At 40.4% G+C, this 23,955-nt stretch overlaps 1 protein-coding gene across 3 annotated transcripts in view; it reads left to right on the forward strand.

Moving 5' to 3' along the window:
* The first annotated feature begins 2,529 nt into the window (after positions 1-2,529).
* The window catches only part of MAPK14 (mitogen-activated protein kinase 14), a 74,733-nt gene continuing 53,307 nt past the window's right edge, over positions 2,530-23,955 (forward strand). The window contains exon 1 of one of the 3 annotated variants that reach the window (XM_065886353.1): positions 2,530-3,088. In XM_065886353.1, the coding sequence (XP_065742425.1) occupies positions 2,973-3,088 (116 nt within the window). In that variant the 5' untranslated portion in view covers positions 2,530-2,972. The remainder of the gene's footprint in view (positions 3,089-23,955) is intronic. The other 2 variants (XM_065886352.1, XM_065886354.1) reach the window with 2 other exon arrangements.

Consider the following 23,955-nt stretch of genomic DNA (forward strand, 5'->3'; position numbering starts at 1 on the left):
AATTCACTTGAGTCTCCCGACGACCCTGTGGGAACAGAAGACGCGGGAGGAAACTGGAGGCTAGAGGGTCACCGAGGTCCCCAACCTTAATCCTCAGCCACACAAGCTTGGCTTCTTCCACTGAAGGACACTCTGCTGCCCAGGTCTCCTGCTCTGCTCCCCTCCCCTAATCCCCCTTAACCTCCTTGTGAGGCTCAATACCAGTCACTGCCTCTCACTATACCTTGTATTCCTGCTTGGCTCAGTTGCTGTTTTACACTTGCTTGATTACTGTATTAGTGTCTAATATATTGTTCACTTTACCTATCCCTTTTTGTAATTTGTCTCATCCCCAAAAGGGCAGGGATTTTCCTCTTTCATTAACTGCTGTATCATTGGTGCCTAAAGCAATGTGATAGACCTAGTAAGTGCGCAATAAATTTGTGTTGAATAATTGAATGATTGCCCTGCTGTTCATTGTAAGCTCCACATAGGCAGCAACTCTCTGCTTTTTAATCGCTTTTCCATCAGAAGTGCCGGGTACCTAGGATGCATTCAATACATATTTGTTGAATGAGTGAATGTATTGCTCATCTTTACCCTTTTGGTCACTCTCACTTCATCATTCCAATTTGTTGGATAAATATATGAATTTCTTAGAATTCCTACTTCCAGGTTTCCTCCCTTGTATCCTTGCACTCATCACCTTGATTTCCCACTCCCACCCCTCATATCTTTACAGTTGCATTTTTGCTCTCACTTCCTCCTTCAACCTCTGATACTTCTTAGAAAGCTCCCTACCCTGCAGGTTGAATTAGAACATTTTTATTTTTTATTAATTTATTTCTTTATTTTTATTTTTGGGTGTGTTGGGTCTTTGCTGCTGTGCGCGGGCTTTCTCTAGTTGCGGCGAGTGGGGGCTACCCTTCGATGCGGAGCACGGGCTCTAGGTGTGCAGCTTCTCATTGTGGTGGCTTCTCTTCTTGCGGAGCATGGCTCTAGGAGCACAGGCTTCAGTAGTTGTGGCTCTCAGGCTCTAGAGCGCGGGCCCGGTAGTTGTGGCACACGGGCTTAGTTGCTCCGCGGCATGTGGGATCTTTCCGGACCAGGGCTCGAACCCATCTCCCCTGCATTGGCAGGCGGATTAACCTGCCTGTGTCACCAGGGAAGTCCCTTGGAACATTTTTAAGCAACATGTCTTCGTAGGCAAGAGTCACATTCCAGGCTAAGTCACATTGAATCCAAAGAAAGCTTTCCACAAATCACCCATGACCCTGGTTTGGGGTTTTATTTCGGTTTTCTTTGAGGAGAACTGAGAATCCTGCACCGCCTCCTAAATTGAGATCATGGTCATTGTTCATAATTTGTTCAACAAATATTTATGAAGTACCTTTTATGTTCTAGGCACTGTGCTAGATGCTGGAACAAGATAGGCAAAGTCTGAGCACTCCAAGGGATGCATACACAAAAGAGAATAATCATGGATAGTGATGAGAATTGTCCTGGCTTGAATCTAGTTATTTCTAAAAGAAATGACTAAGAATAAGATAGGGTCCAATTCTGCCTATTGTAACAAGCTTTAGCGTAGGAATACGTTAACAGTGGTGGCAAGGTATGGGGTTAGAATACCTTGCCCATTCACATTTATTATCTTGTTCACCTTTCAGGTGGGAATGTGGGGCAGGAATTCTCTTTGCATAAACTGGAACTAAGGTCTGAGAAATGTCAATTGACTTGCCCAATATGACACTGCCGGAAGACTACTCTCTGCACTGTTCTTACTCTGAGAGGCATGATTAAAATTCTTAAAATCCTCTTCACTGGAAGCTCTTCAAGGTAGGAATCAGTTTCAAACCTTCAGGGTAATGGTTTAAAAATGCTTCTCAAAGGGAGATACCAGGGACTTTCCTGAATCTGAATTACCTGGGGCGTATTGTAAAAATACACGTTCTTGGTGCGCCTCACGGACCTCTCCAACTAAACTCACTGTGGATCCTGGGAATATGCATTTTTAAACTCTCAAGGTGATTCTTCTACACATAAAAGTTTGAGAACTACTGGAAGAGTTTGGGTGGAAAACCTCAACCTTAATGCAGGGCTAATATTTACCTTTGGGACAGATTTCGTCAGAATTCCGAAGAGTAAGCCGTGTATGTCCTTGAGCAGATGGGACTGCAACGGCTTTCTGTCCGGAACCTTCCTCTTTATTATGCAAGTATTTCTTGGAAATTGGGGGTTCTGCTGAGCAGGTGCTCGGCTGGCTGCTGGTGACTACGCGCAGTTCAAAGGTCTTTTGGCTCTTTTCCCGACACCTTGTTTGTCAATGTCGCTTTCCACCTGGGAGCCAGGCGTTTGCCCCGCCGACCACGGTGGGGCGCACGCGGCATGTGTTGTCTGCTTATCCCCTCCTTCTCGGGTCCGCCTTGGCGCCCTTAAGAAGAGCAGTCCCTGGGAGTTCCTGCCTCTGGTGGCCAGCTGTTGTTCTCTTCTCGCGAGAATTGCTCCTCCCATCCTCTCCTCTCATCAACCCCCTCCCTTGGGCAGGTTCCATATTGGGTAAAATCTCGGCTCGCAGAGAGGCCCCGGAGCTGTTCTCGCGAGAGTACGGCGGGAGGCTCCTGTTCGCAGGCTGTGGAACGGCGACCACTGGATCCTCCGCGGTCGCTGCAGCTGGAGCCGTAGTCCCGCGGTGCAGCCGGGAGTCGGCCTGGTCTGGAGAGGGTGCAGCGAGAACGTGGCGGGCGCAGCCTTGAGCCCCTGAGCGTGCCCCTGCCCTTAGCAGGGCTCACCCCCGTCGCGGAGGAGCGTCCAGCCGCTGCGGCTGACAGGGGCCGCGCGCGCGGGAGTCGTCTGGCTCGCGGCACTCACACCTGCGCGGGCGGCCAGCGCAGGGTCCCCGCCCGTCCGGCCGGGCGACGAGGTCGGGGAAGCGGGTGCGGGCGCAGGCGGGGCCCCGCAGGGCCACCTCCTCGCCCCGCGGCCACCGCTGGAAGATGTCTCAGGAGAGGCCCACGTTCTACCGGCAGGAGCTGAACAAGACAATCTGGGAGGTGCCCGAGCGTTACCAAAACCTGTCCCCGGTGGGCTCCGGCGCCTATGGCTCCGTGTGGTGAGTGTCACCGGGCTCGGGGCCTCGGTGGGCTGGGTGACCCTTTATGCCCCAGAGCCAGGCCTGCCCCCACGGCTCAGCAATGCACCAAGCGGTAGGAATTTTCCTTGGGGGAGGGCATCCTTGCCCCTTCGACCCCTGTCCTTCCCTCCCTGTACCCCTTGCACCCCTCACCCTGCACACCCACATATGTGGTTAGCTGTGTGTAGGACGCAGGTCCACGATGGGCGGTGGGTGATGGTGTTGGAGCCCGGCCCTGGCTCGCACCCTGCGCATTCCCTTTTTGGGGGGTTGCTGCTTTGGGGATAGGAACAGGAGGGCCCTCTTTGGGGGTTTCCCTGCTGGCATCGAGCAGAAGGACTCTCTCCCGAGATGTGCCCACCTTGGGCGCCGGAGCCTGCCCTCGGAGCAGACAAGCCCGGGGAGCTGCCTGGAGAAACAGAAGGGCAAAAGCTCGACCGGGAGACTGCCGTCATCTGAACAAAACTGAGGACGAAGGGCGTTCAGTGCGGGCTTTTTTGCAAACCTCTGTCGAAATCCCATTTTGAGAAGCGTTCTTTTTGAATTCGCACTTGAATTAGTAGCTATCCATAGAGCTTAAAATACCGACTTTATCTCGGTGAGTCCTGTGCCAGCTTTAGTGTGGTGTGTTTCCGATTCAGTTGAAAGCGTATTTCCTTTTCGCAGAGTGGGGGGTGGGTGGTAGTGCCTGCAAACACAGTGCAGCTTGAGAAACTGGCGGCCTCACTGATTAGTCACATACCCCTGCTCGTTTAAGTATTGTTTGACAAAACAGTTTTCTCCTTTGGAGCAAGTGAGATTCAGATCCGATGCACGCCCTCAAGATCAAAAAGTTATTAGCAGTGCCGGGAGGTATTGTAAATATTTTTTAATTGCGATAATTCTTGTGAAATACTGTGTTTTTAAAGTCCCTTTGAGAGTTTGCAGGGAACTTATCTACACTTAGAGCCTGAGGTACACGATATGGATATGGAATATATAGCAAAGGAAGGAAGAGACACTTTGCAGCTTTAATTCACACTGTGAATGTGTTTTCAATTAAATGATACTGTAAAATGTTCAGACCTGAAATATTTCACTAAACTTTTCTAACTTTCAAGGCTTTAAACACTGTATTTTAGATATACTGAAATTTGAGACCTCCTGATCTGAAGCTAATTCATGTAATTCCTGTGCATGCATCATTTGAAGAGAGGTCTACAAAATTATTTTCTTGTTTTGCCACAAATTCCAGGCTTTTGGACTTGTTAATCTTTAAATATAATTCCTGTGTTTCTTAAAGCCCCAGCATGAATTTCCGGTTTATAGAATCTTCTGGGTAATTGAGATTGTGCAATTGTGTCCAGCAACAGATCATATTGCATTTTCTGGTTCAGGCTGTTTGAGTTATGTTGCTGATGGCACTATGCTTGACATCTTTTTTCCATTTTTATAGTGTGCTGTTGATTTGCTAATTTTCGAAGATGTGTTTGGATCATTGCTCCTTTAATAGCTCATTAGTTTACCTCCATTTTTCATTCTTGAATTGACACATTAATTTTTGTGGTACCGAGTTTTTGTTTCCAATAATGTTTAAACCTTAAGGAGTGATACAGCGGAACAACTCAACTATGGGAAGTTTAGTGAACTTGAAAAGAATTCCTTGCAAGGTTTCCCTATGTTGGTGTGAATAGCTCTGCCTTAGCTCTGGAGATCCAGATTTACATCAAAGTGCCATTAAGATGAACTCCATGTTTTTTTAGTACTATACTTTTCTGGCTTTTAGAAACCATCAATATCTGACACTTGGAAGTAATTTTGTTAAACAGGTTTTTAAAAGTAGGTGATACATTCACATTGTATAAAATTCAGAAAGTATAAAAAGATAGTGAAAAGTTGCCTTTCCTTTCTTGTTCTCCAATTGTGCTGTTCCTTTCCTCAGAGACAACCACTGTTAAGTTTCTTGTGTGTCTTTCCATGGAGGCAGTTCTGCTAAGGGTATTTAAGATGTAACCTATAGCATATTGGTGGAGAAAAATAACTGATATTATGTGACAGCTGGCCATAAACAAATGTAACTGATTTTGGATTGAAAGTATCAGAATTTAGATGTACAAGTGTTATCTCATTTAGAGTAGTTATTTGAAGTTGTTCTTTCAATTAGCAACTTTCAGGTGTGGCAGAAAACTTTTTTTTAACTTCTCTTAGAATCCACTTTGGAGCCTGTGTTATTTTTCACTATCTTCATTTTCTTGAGAGCAGATTTAATTTTAGGAAATTACAAAATCAAATTGATTCTGAAATAATTTAGAAAATTGGACTGAAGTCTGGTGAAAAAGATTAGGTAGCCAGGTTGATGATACTGTTTTAGGTCAGATAGAATTTGTAACCATAAAGTAATGACACAATTTCCTGTGTGACTTGTAGAACTAGATCTGAAGTCTGTTCCAAAAAAGAATCTCTGAAAGTATTTCAAGGAATGCAATGTCACTGAAATAATCTGTGTCAGTTTCCTAATTTGATTGCTCTGAAGTGTGATACACTTTGATGTGGAACTTAAAAAATTTTTTAAAAAATATTAAGCCAATTTTCAGTACTTTAATTTGTACTAAGTATATATAGTAAAGCAAGTATGTAGCAACCTGAGTGATAACCAACCGTGAATTAAAGATCAAGGAATCAGACTAGAAATTTGGGAATTGATAGGGTTTTACAAATATGCCTTTCCTTTTTAAGGGGTAAAAGGAACTAAACTAAGTCTTGCAATTTTAAGGAACTTTGTTGTCTGTGAGGGGAAATGAAGCAAGATTTTTGAAGAATACATTGTTGCACAGCATTGATTTTGTGGTTTGGGGACAGAAGGAGGGGGAGGAGCTTTGTGGTGAGTTTAAGGAAATATAAACAGGAACTTAAATGCCTTTCCTCTGGTGTATGGGTTTTCCGGACACTTGCCTCTGATTACAGGAGGTGGGGCACTGGTACCTTAAAATAGGTGAGTGTTGAGAATTATTCTTAAATCATATTCAATCATTTATTAAACAATATTTATTGAGTACCAACTATGGACCAGATAGCAGGCTAGGTTTCTTGAGCTAGAGTGTTAAGCAAGACAGAATAAGACAGTCCATTCCCTGATAGGGTTTATAGCCTGATGCAAATAATAACTACATTTATGGATTGTGTTCTATGTTCCAGGCATTGTGCTGTGCATTTTATGTTTATCATCAGTATATAAAGTGTATAACAAAACTTTTGGTAAAAGGATGGCAAAATTTACTAAGAAATCAAATCCAACTTCCTAAATGCTTTGTGGAACAAGATTGTGTGTACCAGTCAGAATGGCCATCATCAAAAAATCTAGAAACAATAAATGCTGGAGAGGGTGTGGAGAAAAGGGGACACTCTTGCACTGCTGGTGGGAATGTGAATTGGTTCAGCCACTGTGGAGAACAGTATGGAGGTTCCTTAAAAAACTACAAATAGAATTACCATATGACCCAGCAATCCCACTACTTGGCATATACCCTGAGAAAACCAAAATTCAAAGAGAGTCATGTACCAAAATGTTCATTGCAGCTCTATTTACAATAGCCAGGACATGGAAACAACCTAAGCGCCCATCATCGGATGAATGGATAAAGAAGATGTGGCACATATACACAATGGAATATTACTCAGCCTTAAAAAGAAATGAAATTGAGCTATTTGTAACGAGATGGATAGACCTAGAATCTGTCATACAGAGTGAAGTAAGTCAGAAAGAAAAAGACAAATACCGTATGCTAACACATATATATGGAATTTAAGGGAAAAAAATGTCATGAAGAACCTAGGGGTAAGATAGGAATAAAGACGCAGACCTACTGGAGAACGGACTTAAGGATATGGGGAGGGGGAAGGGTGAGTTGTGACAGGGCGAGAGAGAGTCATGGACATATACACACTAACAAACGTAGTAAGGTAGATAGCTGGGGGGAAGCAGCCGCAAGGCACAGGGATATTAGCTCGGTGCTTTGTGACAGCCTGGAAGGGTGGGATGGGGAAAGTGGGAGGGAGGGAGACGCAAGAGGGAAGACATATGGGAACATATGTATATGTATAGCTGATTCACTTTGTTGTAAAGCAGAAACTAACACACCATTGTAAAGCAATTATACCCCAATAAAGATGTTTAAAAAAAAAAGATTGTGTGTAAATAACTAATAAAAATAAGTGAAGGACTTCCCTGGTGGCGCAGTGGTTAAGAATCCGCCTGCCAATGCAGGAGACATGGGTTCAAGCCCTGCTCCAGGAAGATCCCCCATGCCACGGAGCAACTAAGCCCTTGCACCACAACTACTGAGTCTGCGCTCTAGAGCCCACGAGCCACAACTACGGAGCCCGCGTGCTACAACTACTGAAGCCTGTGCACCTAGAGCCCATGTTCCACAACAAGAGAAGCCACCACAATGAGAAGCCTGCGCACTGCAACAAAGAGTAGCCTCCACTCACTGCAATTAGAGAAAGCCTGTGCGCAGCAACGAAGACCCAACGCAGCCAAAAATAAATAGTAAAAAAAAAATTTATTAGAAAAAAAAGTGAAGCTAAATTTTTTTAGTATTAATGGCCCTTCACCATTTTAAATCTTTTCCTTTTTTTAGCATGAGCCAGGGCACGAATAAATAAAAGCACGTCATTATTGAGTATGCAAAGGTGACTTTCTTGACTCCTAATGAGTGAGAGGGGTGTGCCGTTTATTTTCCTAGTGGTGATAATAGGCCCATGCTGATCTTGCTTCCCATTTGCTTTCCTTTGTAACCAAAAGCAAGGTGATTGTCTGCATGTTACCAGTACCAACCAATAAATAGTTAAACACAATGGCAAATATTTGTATTATTGATACAGACTTTTTTTTTTTTTTTTTTTTTTTTTTTTGTGGTACACGGGCCTCTCACTGTTGCGGCCTCTCCCGTTGCGGAGCACAGGCTCCGGACACGCAGGCCCAGCGGCCATGGCTCACAGGTCCAGCCGCTCCGCGGCATGTGGGACCCTCCCGGACCGGGGCACGAACCCGCGTCCCCTGCATCGGCAGGCGGACTCTCAACCACTGCGCCACCAGGGAAGCCCGATACAGACTTTCTTAGAAAGAGTTCAGTCAGGTTGGCTATAAAGTCATCCTTTATTTATCGGATTCCATTTTCCACTGAAACCTTTCCACTGGCTCCCATTTTAAAATAAGGATATCCTGAACCTCTGGCTTTTCAGTTCTGCCAGTTTAATTTCTTGATACTGAGGACTATGCTTTTGATTTCCCTCTAAATCAGCCTCAGATGATCTGCATTGACTTTGCCTTTCATGGGCAATAGTGCAGATGGTGCTGAGACCCTGGGGCTTAGGATTCAAAGGTGGAAGAAGTCACTGTGCTAGATCCCTCTCACTTTAGTATTAACTGACATTTTTATGGGATTTTACACTTCATAATGTATTTGCATTTCAAAGCATTATTATTCAGTTTTCACTGGCTCTGTGAAGGCTGGTATTATTAACCCAGTTGTATAGATGAGGAGCTGGACTCCTTAAAGGAATGGCATACTTGTCAGTGCTACTAAGGATTTGGTTCTGGGGTTTCAACACTTTAGAATTCTTTCCTGTACTTGTAGACTGCTAAGATTGTGTGGTGGCACCTTCTCTTGTGCTGTTTGCCTCTCCCCTCCCTCCTTTTGTGAAGAAAGGGGTTGCTGGGTCACTTGAAATAGTAGAACTATGACTAACCAATCCTACCAATGTCAGCCTAGCTAATCTGAGGTAATGACTTATTAAAGTCATATCTCTTCCTCAGAATTGATAGACCAAAAATGGACTCATTGCCCAGATTACATTTTTTCCCAAAGGATCATCAGTGCAACTAGTTAATTCCTGAATTTATGAATCCCCTTGGCTTGAAATTCTTCTGTGCACATTTTGGAAAGTTGAGATTCTCTGTATGTGCTTCTGTTATGTAAGTATAGTATAGGATATAAATAGAAATAACTGCCTCTCTAGGCCTTTGAAAATACACTGGACTTTTGCTCTTTACTGTGAAATTTGGTATTGATTTGTTTCTATCCAAGAGATATAATTACTATAGAGCTCAAAAAAACCTCATTATAAAGTGGCTTCCCCTGACTCTGGAACCTAGGAATATCATTTCATGGTTGCCATGTACTTGGAAGTGATGCACGGGTTTCTTCAGGACAAATAAAACCTCTTTAAACTTGAAAAAAAATTTTTTTAAATAAATGAAGCTTTTAGTATTAGAAGTAGTTGTCTTTGCATAGTCCTTCTGTAAGTTAAGTACATGTCTGTTAAGGATTTATAAAATTAACCAGTTTCCCAGCATTTTAGCCTTTTAATAATTTATTCTAGGGAGGAAGTAGATGGTGGCCTGTAAATTCTGCACTTTTGACAAATGGATCCTGGGCTTGGCTCCTAGGCTGAGTGTTGGGGAGAAAGTACAGAAGAGAGAGGGGTGTAGAATGATCCCTAAGTTTTGGCCTTGGACAAATGGATATATCTAACTTTGGAGTCTTAACAGGGCACAGGATCTAACTTTGGAGTCTTATAGGGAGAAGAGGATGGGTTCATGCTAATCTCCTTGAGGCCAGGACTTTGTGTTATACCGATACTTTGAGCGCCTGTTATGCGTGGGTCATTCTTTAGGTGCTAGAGTATGAGCAAAACAGACAAAAATTCCTGCCCATAAGAAACTACATTCTGGGCTTCCCTGGTGGCGCAGTGGTTGAGAGTCCACCTGCCGATGCAGGGGACACGGGTTCGTGCCCCGGTCCAGGAGGATCCCACATGCCTTGGAGCGGCTAGGCCCGTGAGCCATGGCCACTGAGCCTGCACGTCCGGAGCCTGTGCTCCGCAACGGGAGAGGCCACAACAGTGAGAGGCCTGCGTACCGCAAAAAAAAAACAAAAGAAAAAACTATATTCTAAGGGCAGGGGAATAAAAGTAGACAATAAACAAAAAATTAAAATTTATAACATGTCAGGTGATAAATACTATGGGGGAATAAAGTAAGGAAAAGAGAGGGAATACTGGGATGGCTGTGTTGCACTTTTAAGCAGGGTAGACCTCAGTGATAAAGTGACAATTGAGCAATGACCTGAAGGCAGTGATGTAGAACACTGGTTGGGCCTGAATGGGGAGGGAAGAACAATTCCGTGTTGAGGGATCAGCACATGCCCTGAGGCAAAAGCCTCATTCTCTAGCATAGCTGGAAGACCAGTATGGCTCGAACTGAATGAACCAGGGGCCAAATAGTAGTAGGGGAAGCGAGTGGAGGGGCTACAGAGGTGCTGGGATCATAAAGGGTCTTATTTGCCTTTGTAAGAATTGTGCCTTTTACTCTGAGACGGGAGACCATGGAGGGTTATAACCAGAGGGGAGACATGATCTAACGTGTGTTTTAACAGATCTCTCTGCTCTGGGGTCCCTGTTTTTTCATTTCTGTTCCTCACCCATTTAGAGGTGCTAACTGTAGTTTAGGGTAGAGTGGGGGAGTCAGATGAATTGGTGTACAGCCCTGATCCATATTCAACAACTCTCATTCCAGAAGGCTCAGTGTACCAGAGCCAGTACTTTTGGTGGGCCCTAGAAATGCAGGGTATTCCAGTCCAGCTCTTTAAATAACATGTGGAGCTTAACTTCACTTTTCAGGTTTCTGTTGCCAAAAGGAAGGGAGCAAAGAGATTAGCTCTAGACTTCTGACAAAAGAAGATTAGCCTGCTGGCAGGTTGAATGTTTTCTAACATCTTTGGGCTTCTAGGTTTTTTCTTACTATTGGGTTATTTTTAAAAAGTCATTTTTACCTTCTTTCAACTTTTAAGGTCTCATTTATTTTCTGTTTTATTTGGCCCTGTATCTGCTTTACATTCCTCTGCCTTGCCCCCATCACAATAATTTTAGTAGAGGTTGGATTATCATTACCTGTTAATAATGTTTTGGCTAGGAGCCCCCAATGACTTCTCTGTTAACTTGAATAAATCTTATAGATTGACAGATTCCACACATGTCACCGTATAGGATTTATTTACTGTTCTGCCTTTATAGATACAGGTTTTTCTCTTTTATGAAAGCCATCCCCCTTTTACTGCTCTGTCATCTAGTTGCAGAAAATAAGTGTTCCTAAACACAGATTCCCATGACAACAAAACAAAAAGGTAATAGAACAAGTGTTTATTTTGTCTAGGCCTGCTGTCTGAGTAACTTTATACCCTGAACATTTTGACTTCTGTTACTTTGAATGATGTTACAGATTTCCTTGTTTTCCTCAAAACCTTCTCCTCTTAGGCCTTGGTGGCATTGTCACTACGCCTGTGACACGACGGAAGGTATGTGAGTGTGTGTGTCTTACTGTCAGTCTACCTGCAAGTATGCATTGGTTGCTTTACCAAGCTTACGGTCCAGAGTGTAGGCATCACACATCATTATGCAAAAAAAAAAATCTAAACCAGTTTCTTCTTTGTTTTCTTAAATTCATTAATTCAGCATGGCCAGTGCTAGGCACTGTAGTAGGTGTTCTGTTTATAAAGACTGAAAAAACAAAAAAGCAGAAAGGGTTCCTGCTTTTGAAAATATCAGTCTGGAAGGGACACATTTATGTTGCTTTCTCAGAGATTGCTTTGGAAGTCCTCAGTAGCTTTTCTTTTCTGCATTCTTTCAGCTTAAGTTGCCATCTCAAATCTACCTTTATATTTCTAATGCGTCCCTTGAAATCTTCTTTTAGGTTTTTCTGTGTCTCTCTTGAATCTAGTGACATAGTGGTCACTTTTTACATCTAGGGCAACTTTTTGCAAGGATGTGTGTTTGAAATTTGTGTCAGAGAGACCTTTCCATCTGATTCAGAACTAGAAAGCGATGACATCAGCATGTGCCCGCAAGAGGTCAGAACTTCTTTTGATCTGCCAAGGGCTCAGGGAGGCTGTGGTTTAGGGGAGGAAAGGGACAATGAGAGTAAGTGTCCTGTAGATGGTTAACGCAGCCCTATAATTCCACATGGGGTAGTATCTCTGCCGTGACCGTCTTCTCACCTGCAAATTATGTGCCCCTAACAATCATGCCTTTAGTCCGTCCTGTGACACTGAACTTGAGGTATCTGGTTTACCCAAGTATTTTCTGAACTCTTCATTCTTGTATTTCCTTATCCCTGTAGTAGATATAACTTTATTCCCAGAAATAAATGCTTTATTCTTTTTTTTTTTTTTTTTTTTTTTTAGCGGTATGCGGGCCTCTCACTGTTGTGACCTCTCCCGTTGCAGAGCACAGGCTCTGGACATGCAGGCTCAGCGGCCATGGCTCACGGGCCCAGCCGCTCCGCGGCATGTGGGATCCTCCTGGACCGGGGCACGAACCCGTGTCCCCTGCATCGGCAGGGGGACTCTCAACCACTGCGCCACCAGGGAAGCCCTAAATGCTTTATTCTTAATCCCCAGTAGCTATTTCTTTTTTCTACCTTCATCAAATCCTGCATCTAGGGCTTTAGGTAGCTTGAACCTTCTTGAACTTAGACTATTGAATACTAGTTTCTATTTATGTTTTCTTCTCCAGGCTACCAAATACTTGTAAAAATCTTAGTTATCTTTCTCACTTGGTGTAATAAAACATGACTCCTTCATGATTTTAGTATTAAATTGAAGTGAAATTTTGATGTTGGTATCTTACACTGATATGCTTTTAATAATTTCCTCATCTGACATTATAAGTTTGGCTTGGTTCATTTTCTGATACCTAGGTTAGTGGCCTAAATGCCTTATGCTTTGAATGATCTGCTTTGAAATTAGCAGTCTCAATGATATTGATGCTAAAGGGAGCAAAAGGGAAAAACTAGCAAATTAAGAGAACATGCAGTAAGTATTATAAGCATCTATCAAGCCGTGCTTACATTCCCAAATATAGTATAACACTAGGGTTACTCCTCCTGTTGACATCTTGGGTTGATAATTTTTTTTGTTGTGAGGACTATCTTGTGCATTGTAGGATATTTAGCAGCAACCCCGTACCCTACCCACTAGATGCCAGTTGCAGCCTCCAGTTGTGACAACCAAAAATGTCTCTAGACATTGCCACATGTCCTCTGGGGGCAAAATCACCTTTGGTTGAGAACTGCTTATATAACCCTATATATTTGGATTGATTGGCCCTGAGTAAAAACTAGATAGGATAACTTGAACCTTCCACCTGCAAAAAGAAACACTATACTTTCTGTGTGTATTCCCTTTGAATTCATTGTCTGATACAGTCTCAACAGTGTCTTGTTCATATAGTGTACATTCAAATTTATACTTCCAAACCTAATATCAAGAATGTCTAACTCTGGATTTCAAGTCTATTGAAAGGTAATGTATCATGCTTTCCCTTGATTATTTTTCTACATACTTCTTGAGGACAATCTCAGAGATATAGCACTAACTACCCTAGGATTAGATTCATGTTATAAACTTGTATGGTTCAGCCTTAGATGTGTGGAACTGATATTTGAAGGAAGCTTATCACTAGCACTAATGAATGACAGTGGTCATGAAAATTACAATCAGGGAATAAGCCAATTGCCTGAAGATTTCTATAACTAGGTATTAAAGCAACATAATTTTGAAAGTTTGAAATGTATGTATTTTTATATTTATGTTTTAGATTTGCTGTAGTGAAAGAAATCTGTTGGTCATCCATCTGATAGTGTTAAATGCCCACCAGTGTCTAAAAGAAACAGACATAAAATATTAGTGAACTATGTATATATATATAAAAGTATTGATGTATACAGAGATGTGAGGGCCCTGTGGGCTATAGTAGTTGGCATGTTTCATGAAGGAAGGATTTGAAGATTGTTTGGTTTTTTTTTTAAAATAAATTTATTTATTGGCTGTGTTGAGTCTTCTTTGCTGCACTCAAGCTTTCTCTAGTTGTGGCGAGCGGGGGCTACTCTTCATTGTGGTGCATGGGCTTCTCATTGCAGTGGCTTCTCTTGTTGCAGAGCACGGGCTCTAGGCGCGCAGGCTTCAGTAGTTGTGGCTCACAGGCTCTAGAGCGCAGGCTCAGTAGTTGTGGCACACGGGCTTAGTTGCTCCGCGGCATGTGGGATCTTCCCAGACCAGGGCTCGAACCTGTGTCCCCTGCATTGGCAGGCGGATTCTTAACCACTGTGCCACCAGGGAAGCCCTGAAGGTTGTTTTGAAGGATGGGTAGTATTTGGAGCGTTTCTAGAAAGGGAACTTTTTAGATAACAGGAGAAAACATAACTAAGAGAATTAGATATGAGATGGACTGCCCTGACAAGGGTAGTATCTCAGATAGGGTGAACCCAATTGTGGTTTTCATTCTGGTTGTGTTTCAGAATCACTTGTGGAGCTTTTAAACATACAGATGCTTGGGTCCTACCCCCAGAAATTAAGAGTAAGGTCTGGAGTAGGGTTAAGGCAACTGCAGTTTTCTAGGCAATAGAGAGCTAGTTACAGTTTCTTGAATTGTAAAGTAGGGAGGGAAAGTATTTTAAAATTGATTTGATTGGAGTGTTACAGAATGGATTGGAGGAAGCAAATATATTGCTTTGTAAAAGTCTCTAGTAATTTATGTGCGTATCTCTTTAATCTGACTCCCCAGCTAGGTTTCTCAATTCCTTGAGGTCAGGAACTCTCTGCCTCGGTATGTATTTACTAATCTTGCATTATGTTCCTGAAGATAAACAGATAAATAAACTATAGCTTCTGCTCTCCTTCAAAGTCTAAATTGGGAAACAAATATATATAGGAATACCTTTTTTTTCAGTTTAGTGTCTAAAGAATTGGCTACATTATGTTTCTGATTGTAGTAGTTCCTAGATCCTATCCATTAACTGCTGAATAAATGTGCATTTTAACTTGAAAGGAAACGATATTTTAGTTTTCCGTAACATGACAGCAAATGATCAAGGATTTGGGCCCTTGGTTATATTTTAATAACCTGCCCTATCTTACTGTTATTTCAGAAATATACTCAACCTCAAATTTGAGAGTAAGAGATCTAAAAATATATGTTGAGAATTTACTATGTGATAAACCCCATGCTGGAAGCTGATCATGAAAGTATTATATAATAGCACATTCATTTCCACTTGGAACATTTACTACTTGTCTTTTATAGTTCATAAAGTACTTATACATAATTATCTTATGTGAGCCTCAAAACAGCATTGTAAGATAAGCAGAGCTAGTGACACCCCCATTTTATTGATCTGGAAACAGGCTCGTAGAAGCTTTGGCCAAGATCACTTGCTAGGAAGTTCCAGAACCAAAGCTAGAACTGAAATCTTTTGATTACTGGTTTACTTTTTTCTATGTCAGACTGTCTATGTTTATGCTTAACAGAATTTTTTGAGATCAGATCATCGAAATACTGCAAACAGAGACCATTCACTAGGATGTAAAAGTAGCTTTGTTAAGTGGAATTTCAGAGGTTTTTTTTCTAGAGCAATAAAAAAGTACTTATCTAGTGTTACCAAAAGTAAGCAAGATATTTTCCAGTGTTTTGATTTTTAAAAATCAAGTTGCTAAAAATAATGATATGAAAATTATTTGATACTCCTCCCTTAAAGAGGTGGTGCTTTAATTCTCCTCCCCTTGAGTGAAGACTGTATTTAGTAACTCACTTCTCTAAAGTATAGACTGTGGCAGGAATGATGGAGTGTGACTTCTGCAGGTAGGTCATAAAAGACATTGTGACTCCTGCTTTGGTCTTTCTCTGAGATCATCTGCTCTAGGGCAGTTTCTCAGCCTCGGTACTATTGGCATTTGGGGCCAGAGAATTCTTTGTTTTGAAGGATATTTAGCAGTAACCTTGGCCTTTACCCACCATTTCCACTAGCAACACTCCCTCCATCGCCACCACACACTCCCAGTTGTCTTACACCTTGTTAGATGTCCTCTGAGGAGTAAAATTGCCCTGTGTTGAGAACCATAGGGCTGCTACATTGAGAAGACACTGAAGCAGCCCTATGGAGAGGTACACATTTCAAAGAACTGAGGCCTGCCAACACCGAGTGAGTGAACCATCTTAGAAGTGGATCCTGCAGCCTCAGTCAAGCCTTCAGATGACTCTAGCTTGACCAACATCTTGACTGCAACTTCAGGAAAAACCATGAGCCAGAACCACCCAGCTAGGCTGCTCCTGAATTTCTGACCCACAGAAAGTGAGATACTAAATCTTGTTTAAGGCACCAAATTTGAGGGTAATTTATTATCTAGTGATAGATAATTAATACTCTTAAGTGTTACTATAAAAATATATATGTGTGTTTGTGTATATATATATGTGTGTGTGTATAGATACATAGATAGATATGTCATATAAGATGGAGAGTCACAGACATAGCAAAACCCAAAAGTTGTGAAGTCATGTCAATGTGTGTTATGTACATCTCTAGTCATGATCATAGCATATATTTGTAGGGTGCTTTTCTGGATATGAAGTCTATGAACACTATTACTGTACAAGACTTTTTTTTTTCTTTTTTTTTTTGAGGTACGCAGGCCTCTCACTGTTGTGGCCTCTCCTGTTGCAGAGCACAGGCTCCGGACACGTAGGCTCAGTGGCCATGGCTCACGGGCCTAGCCGCTCCACAGCATGTGGGATCCTCCCAGACCGGGGCACGAACCCGTGTCCCCTGCATCGGCAGGCAGACTCTCAACCACTGTGCCACCAGGGAAGCCCTGTACAAGACTTTTAATTGTAGCAGCAAGGCAAAGTTGATTGATGGTAATACTAAATAGTTACAATGTAATATATATGTTTAGTCTGTTCAGTATTTCAGATTTGTTTGAAAGGAGTTAAAATTATTTAATGATAACTTCCAACACATTTGTTATTGAAATTTTCAAACACATAAAAGTAGAGAAGATATAAACCCATGGTGGGAACATTCTAATGAGGCTTTGGAAAGTAATCCCCTTTAAAAGAAATGAAATAATCCATGTGTAATATTTTTGCATTCAATATGGGATAACTGTTGCTCTTGATGCAGATACATACTTCACATTTGCAATCAAAGATATATGTTAACTGACACCACTGCAGCTTTTAAAGCTTCAGTGAAGAAATTATTACAAAATAATTTCTATAAATTTCTGCAAATCTTAACAAAATTATTCTTACTTCAGACGGAGCTTTCAGCAAATGAAGATTAAGTGCATTTTAATCGCAAATGGTTTGGGATTTTTAGATTGTATGCCTAAGTGAATTTCTACATTGTTTGAATGTTAGTTTCCATCAGCCTAGTAAAAATGGAAGCAGTTTGTGAAAAACATTTTTGTTCCAGTAGTTTAGAAGCTTTTGCAGCAGGAATTGGATCAGATTAGTTAGGAATGGCAAGTATTAGCATATATGTTGCCATTCCCTGAGTGCCAGCCCCATGGCTAATGTCCCTAATAAATCCTATCACAAATACATTTTTCTATCTGAATGAGATTTTCATGAAAATACTGAATTTGCCTAAAAGTTCTTGAACTGTAAGTTTCTGCAAGGCAAGGTAAGTGATCAATTAAATGACTCTTTTTTCCATTCCAGGCTGCTTCTCTATTGGTAAGGTTTTTCATGTGTCATTTGTGTTTTTTTTAACCTCTGAGAAGAATTTTTAGAAACTGAAAAGCTGGGGATTGGTCATATTGCACGTACTTGTAACAACTGTATTAATAACATCTGATTTTCTTCCTATCAATATGAAAGTGTTATTGTAAGAAATTGAATTCCATTTTAAAATACTATATATACTGCAAGTAGATCATTTTGTGATTTATTTTAAAAATGAAAGTGTAAGGTAGACATTCAAACAAGATATTTGAGAGTTAGTAAAAGGTATTTAAAGAGAGCTAACAATGTTTCAAATGGTAAGAGTTTTTAAAGTCAACTTTAAGTCCCTCGCTACTCTGAAGAATATTTTTGAAGTTCTCAAATTAAAACTTGAGTTATTGTTTTTGCATAAAGTTGCCTTTATTTTCATGACATTGTTTCCAAAATGGAGGGGCAGAGCATAAGCATCAAAAGTACAGTGGCACTTGCACATTTGTCTGAATTTAGAAGAAAGAAAAAGTAGGTTTCTGTAGTAGAGAGAGATGTGCCGAAAAATATTTCCAATATGGTATTTGCTAATATTTTTGTCAAGTTGTTATAGGTAAAGAGAAAGTTCAAAGTTAGTCATCTGAATTACTTAGTTATTTAGAAACTCTTGAAAACTGTTATAAATTAACCTGAATTCAATTGGAAAAAAGCCTCAAATTATATGGGGAAGAGATGTCATCTCTTTGCAAATTATTTATCTCCATGTAGATATTTTAATGAATTCAATGTATTAATGACAATTTGTTAATTCAGTGTAACTACGGATTTTAATATATTTAAATATTTCCATTGGGACTTCCCTGGTGGCACAGTGGTTAAGAATCCGCCTGCCAATGCAGGGGACATGGGTTCAAGCCCTACTCTGGGAAGCTCCCACATGCCACGGAGGAACTAACCCTGTACACCACAACTGCTGAGCCTGCGTGCCGCAACTAATGAAGCCCACGTGCCTAGAGCCCGTGCTCTCCAACAAGAGAAGCCACTGCAATGAGAAGCCCGCTCACTGCATCTAGAGAAAACCCACATGCAGCAGCAAAGACCCAAGGCGGCCAAAAATTTAAATAAATAAAGTTTTTTAAAAAAATGTTTCCATTAATTGCCAAAAATACGTAAAATTGTGTTGTCTTCTTAACCATTATTGACCGTTCATTTTTCCTTAACATCATTCAAGGATTAGAGAAGTTGTCTGTGACCATTAAAAGAAATTATAAAATCGTTTATGATTCCCACAAATTACTCAGATGCTTGCCAGGTGATTGCTCATTCTTCATTTTGTTGGGGAAAACCCAAATTGTTCTTTGAGGAAAATCCTGATGCAGGCATTTATACTCATGCTCTGTGGACGTGGGCAGTTGTCCTGGTTAGGTAGCATCTCACTTTTCTTAAGACGTTGTCTCTCTTCCTTTGCTCACTCAGCATGTTGATCTGCCTTTGCCTTGCAACACAGACACTCTCCAAGCCAGGTTCCAGTCATGGAGCATAAATACAAAGTCCCTGTGTCTCTATATCTATCAAAAGCTCAGTTGATGGAAATCATCTTTGGAGGATTGTCTGAGGAATATGGAGCTTATTATCTATTTTTCTAGAAACACTTAAGATTTCCTCTTGGATTAAGTAAGTCTGTCAGAGAGCAGTGTGCTGTGCTGTTTTGTCCTCTCCTCCCTGCCTTTGCTAATGAACTGTATTTTGGCCTTATGAAACAGTCTCCACTGATGGATGCTCTAAGTAAAGAACCATCTGAAACCCACTACTATAATTGTGTAAGGATGTTGATTAGGACATTTTTACCACATTATACAGTGTCTTCTTCATAAACATACACAGGAGGAACTCTTCTCAGGTGTTATTACAAGAATAATTATGCCTCTCTTCAGTTCTCTGAGTACCTGGTTTGTTTTTATTATATGGTTCCTATGATTCATGTCTTAACTGGTTGTATTCTCTTTGTGATATCTTTAGTGGGCTCAGAGCCAAATTTGGGGCCCACCTCTAACAGGTATTTAGAAAGGACCTCACAATAAACATTTGCACTAACCTCACCCCTACATAATTTCTTATTTATCTTGTTTATTTTTCCCCTAGTCATTTATTCTTATGTCAAGTTGTATGTATATACTTCTAGGCTACTTTAAATCCATTGTGAAATAAAGCAGGGTATATGTAAGTAAATTTAGAATTAAACAAAATTAGGATATTAAGAACCTAGTAAGCCACTATTTTTTCAGGGAGGAGAGGCAGGTATGAATGTATAACAAAACATTTAATTTTATTTAATGAATATTATTTTGTCCTAGGCACTGGATTCACAGTCAACAGTAGATACATGATGATGACAGTCTAATATTATAATATGTTTTTAATGAATTTTATATTTCTCCCTTTAATTTTTTTTACCATAGCAATGTTTTTTATAAAGTATGAATTAATTTTAGAACTTTATGAGTTTACAATTGGGAGAAAAACTTATTGAGCAGTGTGTCCTGGATTTTATTCAATTGTTTGGAGAACCTGGTTTTCATAAAAGTAATTCCATGTTATGATGTTGCTCATGAAAACACAGTTTTATTTGTAGTTAACAGTTTTTTAAATGTGATTAAGAGGAATCTTCCCAACTGTAATACTAGTAAGTGTAATAATAAAGGCAAGCCAGTAGCTGGGGTTGTCCTTATCTCAGGCTGCTTGGCATCCTGGAAAAAGAGCCCTGAAATTAGACAGATCTGAGTCTGAATCCCACTGCATATGAGTTATATGCCATTCAGTGAGTTGTTAATGTTTCTGACCATTAGTTTCTTATTTTGGAAAGTAAATATAACTATCTCACAAAGTTATGAGGATTGAATGAAATGTTTCCCAAATAATATGTGGTATGATCAGGTATTCAATAACTTGAATTTCTTCTCCTCCGAGTATTCATTTGGTTTTATCAGATGATCTTTAAAAAATTATTAGGAATTTCTGCTTTGGGTAAATACAATGTTCAATTTAGGATGAAATATGTGGTTTCCTCTTTCTCCAAATATTGCTTTGATTAGTGATAGAACAGGTTAGGTCAGAGCAAGTTAAATGCTTAAAGAGGTGGGGGAGGGGATGGATCATATATTCTTTGCTTCAGCAACTTTTGCCATAAGGATTACTAACTAACAGAGCAGTTTCTCTGAACAATTCCTGTTTGCTCTCTCCTGTAAGTAAAGTATATTTTAAAAGGTGGGAATATGTGTCCTTTGAAGTAGAAATTATTAGTCTCTTCTAAGGAAGTCATGCAATTATGAAAGAAGCAATGTGAGTGAAGATGTCCATTGTAGTCGTGTTTGTATTATTTGTGTATGTGAATGAATGGAATAGCTTATAAGGCCCATCAATAAGAGAATGAGTAGTCTGTGGTTCAGATATTTTTGAAATTGTTGTGAATGATTGTTTAGTAAAATAGAAAATTCTTATGGCTTAGGTAAGGTGGGTACAAATTTATTTATATACTTTGAGTATAGCTATGTAAGGATCATTCGAAGGAAATATACCTGTCAGTAGTGGTTTTATGAAAGTTAGAAAGCATGCCTCTTTTTGTTTGTTTTAGGGTAACAGAAAAGCACAGACGATTTATGCTTCTGACTTTACTAATAACCTTGTTAAAAGATATAAGCTCATTTTTTTAAAAAGTCAGGGGATAGAAAAATATACATTAAAAAACAAAAGTGTTAAAAGTCCTGAGTATATTAGACATTTATTCTCTGCTCATGTGTATATATCTGAATGAGTGTACATGTTTTTTCCCCACAGATGGGGATAATTCTTTACTTCTGAAACTTGTTCTCTTTCCCATCAGCAGTATAACAAGTACATATTAGTATGTGGAGGGTCTTGTTAATGGCTGCAGTATACGGTACATGAGAATGTACCATAGTTTAAACTCTGCTGTATTGGATATTAAGGTAGTTTCTAGTTTTGTTCTTGTGAACTGGCTGCAATGAACATTTATGTATTTTGAACCCAACTTATATATTTTTATATTTTTAAACCCAACTTACCTATTTTTGAACCCAACTTTTTCAAAAGTGTAATAGTTGCACTGTATTATGGGCATTCTGTGCTTTCATGTACGTTTCATCATCCCAGTTAGATGGTTAAGTTCTTTGATATCAGGTACTATGTTTAATGTTTCTTTTGTATCCACAAAGAGTCTCATGAAGGAGATTTTTCAGTAAATGCTTAGGAAGTGATATTTTGGTATTTGTGAGTTATTACATCATTGACTCCTTTATAGTGTTTTAGAGTCATAGTATAACTTTAGGGATTAAAAACTCCCCCTTGATAAAGTAATGTATATTGAGTGAAAGTTATTTCTTATGAAATACTTTTCATTAATATTATCCTGAGTTCAATGTAAGATCACAGGAAGAACTTTCCTTATGAAATGCAATTAATTATAGTGGGACGCATTTTAGAAAAGAAACAGAGTCCATACGATTAGAATATATTTAAAATGGACTGAACTGGTGGCTAGGTTGAACTTGCTTTTCTGTTATGGTTAAAGAGTTCATGTTTGAAACACATCACTTGGATTTGAATCCCAGCTCTGCCATTTTCTGTCTGTGTGGGCACATTAGTTAACCTCTCGGTGCCTCAGTTCTCTCATCTGTAAAATGGGAATAATAATAATGTCTTCTTATAAAGTTGTGATAAAGATGTTCATTCATGTAAAGATTAAAACCAATGCCTAACAATAATAAACACTCAACACACATGTAAGTTTTTAACATTAATATCAGTTTTTTGTTGGATGCTATTGAATTTATAAGAATTGAGGGCCAAATGGTAAAGTTGAAGTTTTTCTTTCATACTTCATTTTATACTTTTGTAAAGCAGTTATTGAGAATGGGCCACGTGCCAGGCATTAAGCTAAGTCCTATGGAATACAATACTGAATAAAACAGAAGACACTTCCTGCCCTCAAGGTGCTTATGATGAGTGGAAAACGCAGACGTTATTATGTCTAATATTTGAGCTTTACCATGGCCAGGCCCTTTGCTAAACCTACTGCAAAAATTATCACATTTAATCCTAACAAACATCGGACAGATTAGATATAAACGTTATCCTCATTTTATATATGAGGCCGAGAGAATTTAATTAACCTCCTCAAGGTTATATAACTACTAACTGGCAGAACTGGAATTAAAATCCAGAGTCTAATACCAAAGCCCCAGTCCTTATTTAACCACTCTGCTGGGTGGTAAATAAACATACAGTAATAAATTGTGATTATTGGGGTCTGTAGGGTACTGATTAATCCTAGCTTGCCTTTTGCTTAATAGATACAGGAGTCAAATAGAGATATAAAAATATGTACTTTATTACTGGAAAGCTAGCGCGGAGAATGACTTGGACAGGTGGCTCAAGTGGGCGTCTTCTTTCTTCTCCCCTGAATTGAACTTACACACTCAGTTGCAGGCATGCCAGCTAGAAACCCGATGGCATTCCTTGCTCCAAGAGGCCCCAACAGGCTTCCCAGCAGAGGAGAGGGGAAAATACTCAGCCTGCGGGTAGGCAGGCAGACTCTGAGGTGAAGAGCTGAAGAGGATGGGTCACACAGGAGGCCAGGAAATTGGACGTGCCCTCCACCTGGATGCTGAAGCTGCCAGGAATGATGACAGAAGTTGGGAGGGGCGAGAGACTTTAAGATAGGACTTTAAGATGGAAAATTCCAGGTCAGTGGATAACAGCAACAGAGAGGGAGAGATGTTCGTGAGCAGGAGCTTGTGTAAATCAAAGGGAAAGTTATGGTCTGGAAGTGGAAACAGTTGGCAAGGGGGACATCTACGCCACCTGCTAGCCGTGAGGTACGTGGGATATGAGAGTGAGAATCCACTCTAATGGCATGGCTACAAGAGAAGTAGTGTCTTCAAGGTACAGCCTGGTTTCAATTAAAGCAAGGAAATGGGGGAAAGTTCAGAAGTGAAGACTTACAGGAGTTGATTACAAATTGGGAGTTGAAGAGCAAGGACATAGGGTAAGGACTTGGGAGCGAAGGGAGGGGAACTTCTGGAGCCAGAGTCATATGGGAAAGAGAGTTTGGTGAGAATAGATGATCCGAAAGCCTTGGATGTACCAATTAGAGACTGGAGATAAACAGGAGGATGAGACATGATAGAATTAACCCAAACAGTCTCTAAAAATAATTAGAATACACATCATTTCTTGCTGTAGATGTCCTGTATGATCTGGCCTCTGCCTGTATCTCTAACCTCATTCTTTTCCTCGCT

This window comes from Phocoena phocoena, chromosome 10 (genome assembly GCF_963924675.1).
Source record: "Phocoena phocoena chromosome 10, mPhoPho1.1, whole genome shotgun sequence".
Classification (NCBI taxonomy): Eukaryota; Metazoa; Chordata; class Mammalia; order Artiodactyla; family Phocoenidae; genus Phocoena; species Phocoena phocoena.